Source organism: Triticum dicoccoides, chromosome 3B (genome assembly GCF_002162155.2).
Source record: "Triticum dicoccoides isolate Atlit2015 ecotype Zavitan chromosome 3B, WEW_v2.0, whole genome shotgun sequence".
NCBI classification, from domain to species: domain Eukaryota; kingdom Viridiplantae; phylum Streptophyta; class Magnoliopsida; order Poales; family Poaceae; genus Triticum; species Triticum dicoccoides.
The window spans coordinates 607,053,435-607,059,956 of NC_041385.1; the positions used below are offsets into that span (position 1 = coordinate 607,053,435).

General features: G+C 46.3%; 1 protein-coding gene across 2 annotated transcripts in view; it reads left to right on the top strand.

Annotated features, from left to right (window-relative positions):
• LOC119277401 (probable inactive receptor kinase At5g58300) overlaps positions 1-3,059 on the top strand; it is a 5,228-nt gene extending 2,169 nt beyond the window's left edge. The window contains exons 2-3 of one of the 2 annotated variants that reach the window (XM_037558683.1): positions 239-1,597; positions 2,102-3,059. In XM_037558683.1, the coding sequence (XP_037414580.1) occupies positions 310-1,597; positions 2,102-2,715 (1,902 nt within the window). In that variant the 5' untranslated portion in view covers positions 239-309 and the 3' untranslated portion in view covers positions 2,716-3,059. The remainder of the gene's footprint in view (positions 1-238; positions 1,598-2,101) is intronic. The other variant, XM_037558684.1, reaches the window with a different exon arrangement.
• The last annotated feature ends 3,463 nt before the right edge of the window (positions 3,060-6,522 follow it).

Sequence of the window (6,522 nt, forward strand, 5' to 3'; positions counted from 1 at the left end):
GAATCCACTATTAGTCCTTCCATGCTTCTATTTTTGCATATCTCTTGAACATATTTTCTAATTCTCAGGCAGTTAGTGCAAAAGTATATTTAGGTGCAAAGTTTATGCTTCATGTTCTATATTCTGAATTCCTTCGTTCACCACTTTTTTGGGACCTTCCTTTTACATGTAGTATCTATTATTGCCTCGATGTTTTGTCGGCCACTTTCACTTACCTTTTCTTTTTCTCTCATGCTAGAAGAGTGAAGAGCTGATGAGAAAGCTTGGAGTACAGAGTTGAAATCTATTGGCTTCCAGCAAGTCCGAACAATGCAGCATCTTACACTAGCAGCATCTCTGTCTGCTGCTGTTCTCTTTGCATGCATCCTGTATGCTGAAAGTGCCGATCTCAACTCCGACAAGCAGGCTCTTCTTGCATTTGCTGCATCCCTGCCCCATGGCAGGAAGCTCAACTGGAGCTCCACGACACCTGTCTGCACTTCTTGGGTGGGAGTGACATGCACACCGGACAATAGCCGTGTACACACACTACGGTTACCTGCAGTAGGACTCTTTGGCCCAATACCCTCGGATACGCTTGGCAAGCTTGATGCCCTGGAGGTGTTGAGCCTCCGGTCTAATCGCCTTACTGTTGACCTCCCTCCTGATGTAGGATCTATTCCTTCTCTTCATTCCCTCTACCTGCAGCATAATAATCTGTCTGGAATCATACCAACTACACTTTCATCCAGCTTGACATTCCTAGATCTGTCCTACAACACTTTTGATGGGGAAATCCCATTGAGAGTACAGAATCTCACTGGACTTACTGCAATCCTTCTCCAGAACAACTCTCTTTCTGGACCCATCCCTGACTTACGTCTCCCCAAATTGAGGCACTTGAATATGAGCAACAACAACCTCAGTGGTCCAATACCACCTTCCTTGCAGAAATTTCCAGCTAGTTCATTCTTAGGGAATGCTTTTCTGTGTGGGTTACCATTAGAACCATGTCCTGGAACCGCGCCTTCTCCTTCACCGACATCACCACCATCAGTGCCCAGCAAACCCAAGAAGAGCTTCTGGAAAAGGATCAGGACAGGCGTTCTAATTGCAATTGCTGCTGCAGGAGGGGTATTGTTGCTTCTGTTGATTCTTGTACTCTGTATATGTATTTTCAAGAGAAAGAAACGCGCAGAACCAACCGCAGCTTCGTCATCCAAAGGAAAAGCTGTTGCAGGTGGAAGGGCAGACACCCCTAAGGAAGACTACAGCAGTAGTGTTCAGGAAGCAGAGAGAAATAAACTGGTTTTCTTCGAGGGTTCTTCGTATAACTTTGACCTGGAGGATTTGCTGAGAGCCTCGGCTGAAGTACTTGGAAAAGGAAGCTTTGGAACTACCTACAAGGCTGTTCTTGAGGATAGCACCACAGTTGTGGTCAAGAGATTGAAGGAGATGGTGGTTGGGAAGAAAGACTTCGAACAGCAGATGGAGATAGTTGGCAGGATTGGCCAGCATCAGAATATTGTTCCGCTGCGTGCTTATTATTACTCCAAAGATGAGAAGTTACTGGTGTATGACTATGTCCCATCTGGTAGCCTTGCTGCTGTTTTGCATGGTATGTTCTTTGTTTCTCCTGTTATATTTGAAATCAGTTGCCTATTAGTGCTTATGAACTTCTAGCGGTCTAGCCTATTCAAAATGTTTCTCCGCATTGAAGCGAGGATTGGAAACTTAAAACTCAACTGTTGGCACTAGTAGGCTGCAAGCATATCCAAAACATAGTTGGGATTAATACTGTAGATTCACTTCGAAAGTCACGTAGCGAATCGCCTGTTATCTTTTCTCTAAAATTTCTATTATAATTCTGTCACTCTTAAGACGAATCCTCCAATTTCTGTAAATAAACTGATAGCCATTAACCTTCTAGATATATGAATTTATTTTGCCTTTAACATTGTTATTAAGCATTTGCAGACTGCAGTCAGATTGTGGAACATCCTCCTGTTTGTCCTATTTAGTGTTCACTTTAGCACTGAACTCAACTGGCTGATAAGATTTTAGAGCCCATGGTGTCTGTTGACTGTTGAAATGAATGACATTTGCTGCGGTTGACTTTCAGGGAACAAAGCTACTGGAAGAGCTGCACTGGACTGGGAGACGAGAGTGAAGATATCTCTTGGTGTGGCTCGTGGACTTGCTCATCTTCACGCCGAGGGAGGCGGGAAGTTCATCCATGGGAACCTCAAATCGTCGAACATCCTTCTGTCACAGAACCTTGACGGCTGCGTCTCTGAGTTCGGCCTGGCGCAGCTCATGACCACTCTGCCAGCCCCTGCCCGGCTCATCGGATACCGCGCGCCGGAGGTCCTGGAGACCAAGAAACCAACCCAGAAGTCGGACATCTACAGCTTCGGCGTCCTGCTCCTGGAAATGCTGACCGGAAAGGCCCCCCTGAGGTCCCCCGGGCGCGAGGACTCTGTCGAGCACCTGCCGCGGTGGGTGCAGTCCGTGGTCCGGGAGGAGTGGACGGCGGAGGTCTTCGACGTGGACCTGCTCCGGCACCCCAACATTGAGGACGAGATGGTCCAGCTGCTCCAGGTCGCCATGGCGTGCGTGGCCGTCCCGCCAGACCAGCGGCCGAAGATGGACGAGGTGATCAGAAGGATCGCCGAGATCCGGAACTCTTACTCGGGGCCGGCGACGCCGCCGGAGGAGGCCGCCCAGGCGCCGTGAGGGCAGGGCGCGGGAGATGAAAAGGGCATTTGTGTTTAGCATGCAGAGGTAGCTAGCTAAGCTAAGCTAGGTTGCATAGTTACTTGGTTATATAGATAGCTTTGAGCGAAAGTTGATAGCCGCTTGTTTGGTTGATTAGTGTGGGGTGAGGGTTCTGTTGATCTCTGATTTTATTCTTTTTTGTTTCGGGTAATTTTTCTGTGCCGTTTTCGGAGTAGTGAGTCTACTGATCTGGATATCTGATGACACAGATGGTGTTCGCGGTGTTTGTGTTGTCCTGTACTTTGGCATGCTTTTTTCTCCAGAGTGTGATTAATTTATCGAGTTGATATTTCCCCCCTGTTTGTCACCTGTCAGATTTTTAGTTTGGAAGTTTTGATCCGTGCGCCGCAGTTGCTGCCTTCGTTTTTAGTCAGGCAGCAACGACGTCGACGGCCTTGGTGACTCCGCTCGCGGCGTTGGTTTTCCGCCGTGGACACGCTCTGGTTTTCCGCCGTGGACACGCTCTGGAGCGCGCGGGGACGGCGCGCCCTCCGTCGTCGTCGTCGTCGTCACGCGCCTCTTCCAGTCTGTAACACGCCAATCGGGGCGGAGGACACCGCGCTCTTCAGTCCCCGTTCCTCCGTCGGCGTGAATCTGGCCGGTGTGTGCGGTGCGGCACGTGTTAGGAGCGCGGGCACGTCGCGCTGGCGAATGCCAGCCACTCTTGGGATCGGTCGGTCGGACGGACGGACGGACCGTGCTGTCGCCGCGCGGCAATCAAGGCTCTCTCCTCCCCAGAGTACGGGACCAGCTACCGCTATCTCCGGCGGGCCCACGGCTTGCAAATGCGACGGGGATGGACTCCGCTCCGCTGTTCACTGCACGGGCCACGGCCGCCGGCTGCGCGTCTCGGCCAGATAATAACATGGGGGATGATGATGGACGATTGCCTTCATTCGCCGGGGCCGGGAGGCCCTGTTGGCGGTGTCGGTTGCGGTTGGGATCGCTGAACAGCTTGGCCAAGGGCGACCGACACGAGGTGTTCCTGCGTTGCCCTTCCAGTTGACCGGTGCACCGCCTGCACGCCGTTGCAATTTGTTGTGAAACAGCCAAATTAGGTCGTCTTTGTTTACCGAACGAATGTATCGAGTGGAACTCTATTGTACCGGCTCAAGTGGCTGTTTGTATCTCGTGTGATTTAGCCGAGCACCGTCAAGTTATAAAAGCTTTGCTTTACCTTAAATAAAAAAATGTAGTGAAACATGTTGAATTAGAGAAACTCTAGCAAAGTTGTCATATTTTGACCAGATTGACATAATAATCGTTAGTATGCCGATTTTGAACAAAAAATGCACCCTAGCAGAGTCGTGATATGCCTTCGGATCGTCATAATTTATGAAGTGCCTTTCATATCAGGCCTCTCAGCATCCATGATAGTAGCATGTGAGGCGAAGAAAACTTCAAGTGATTTCCACCTCACATGCGATGGTAGAGATTAGAAGAAAAAACGATGTCCTATCAACAAGTAGGTCTCGTGATTGTGGATATGGACCGGGGAGGGGGAGTGGGGGGTGGTGGTGGTGGTGAAGGAGCGATTTTATAGATTCTTTAGATTAGCAAGTTTTTTGAAGAATAACAATGCGGCGAATGACTTAACAGAGGAGTTGCTACAGTAAGCATACAAGTCAGAGTAGTTGCAAAGTCGCCATGACGAAATAGAACATGCAGAGTAGCATAACATGTAAACATACAACACAAAGATGAATGAGCTAAGTACAGTAAGGCTGAAGGTAAACAAAGTGCAATGCAAGATGGTGAAATTGCGAAAGTCTTCAAGAGGAGGGAGACAAATTCTTCAACATACAGATGCGGAAATTAAGGAGTTGAAGAAATATAACCGGATTGCTCGATGAAGACAATGGATTTGTTTGACCAGTTTCAGTTGTTGTGACAATTGTACATCTAGTTAGGGAGGCTTGAGATTTAACTCAGAAGACACTTAGTCTTCACCTTATTTCCCTTGAGCTAAGGTCACTTAGACCTCGCCCAATCACTTGTGGTAAGTCTTTAAGGTAGACTTCTAAAACCTTCACAGAATCGTGTTCTATTGCACTTCACAATTTCTTCTTGGGTGCTCAGAACATGATGCTTACCGTCTGGAAGATCACAGTCTTCAAAGGTAACAAACGTCGAAGCATCCAAGACAATCTCTTCAGTGATGCTCAATCAATTTGGGCTCTGATTTATCCGAGCACCATCAAGTTATAAAAGGTTTGCTTTACCTTAAATAAAAAATTGTAGTGAAACATGTTGAATTAGAGAAACTCTAGAAAAGTTGTCATATTTTGACCAAATTAACATAATAATTGTCAGTATGACGATTTTGAACAAAACGTACGCCCTAGCAGAGTCGTGATATGCCTCCGGATCATCATAATTTATGGAGTGCCTTTCATATTAGACCTCTCAGCATCCATGGTACTATAATATGAGGCAAAGAAAACTTCAAGTGATTTCCACCTCGCATGTGATGGTAGAGAGATTAGGAAAAAAAAGATGTCCTGCCAACGAGTAGGTCTCATGATTATGAATATGGACTCAAATTTTACGCATCACCTGAGAACCTTCATAATGCATAAGGAGCACTACCACTGCTTTTACATACACTTGTGAAATTGCAAGTTATCGAACGGGGAAGGGGGAGGGGGTGAATGGAGGATTTTAGCACATTCTTCAAATAATCGAGTTTTCCGAAGAATAATAGTGCAACGAATGACTTAAAAGACGAGTCGCTACACTAAGCATGTAAATCAGAGTAGTTGCAAAGTCGTCATGACCAAATAGAACATGCATGGAGAGTAGCATAACATGTAAACATACAACACAAAGATGAATGAGTACAGTAAGACTGAAGGTAAACAGAGTGCAATGCAAGATGATGAAATTGCGAAAGTCTTCAGGCAAAGTCTCCAAGAGGAGGGAGACAGATTCTTCAACACACAGATGCCGAAATTAAGGAGTTGAAGAAATGGAACTGGGTTGCTCGATGAAGACAGTGGATTTGTATGACACTTAGTATTCACCTTATTCCCTTGAGCTAAGGTCACTTAAACATCGCCCAATCACTCATGATAAGTCTTCAAGGTAGACTTCTAAAACCTTCACAGACTCGTGTTCTATTGGCACTCCACAATTTCTTTTTGGGTGCTTAGAACATGATGCCTACCGTCTAGAAGATCACAACCTTCAAAGGTAATAAGCATCGAAGCACACAAGACAATCTCTTCAATGATGCTCAATTACTTTGGGATCTAGTTGTTTGGGTTTTCCCCCACTTAGGATTCTCTCAAATTCGTCGGAGGATGGGTTGCTCTAGTTGACATTGGTTAATCAATCACCCGAGGCAGCTAACCAACAAATGGTTTTGGGGTGTCTATTTATAGCCAATGGCAATCTGACATGATAAGACCATCATGCCCTTCGGACACGACCGTTGCCAGGATAAGGATCCACTCAACAGCTGACACTTGTGTATCAACGGTCGAAAATTGAACTCTTGCACTAGAGAAATTCTAACTTCTTCAGTCATGCAAATTTCGCTGGCGACTAGAAGAACTTCGTCTCTGTCGCTAAAGAACTCGTTTGCATTGCAAGAGATTTCCAAAGTCTTCACTTGAAGAAATAGGTAAGTTTGGGTTTGAACATCATTTTAGAAATACACCTATGTATCACCTAGACCCGCTTTAACAGTGTGGTGTTTCCTATGACTCAAATAAAGAAGAAAGAAACTATGAAAACAAAGTCTTCAAGATTCCTATTCTTCAC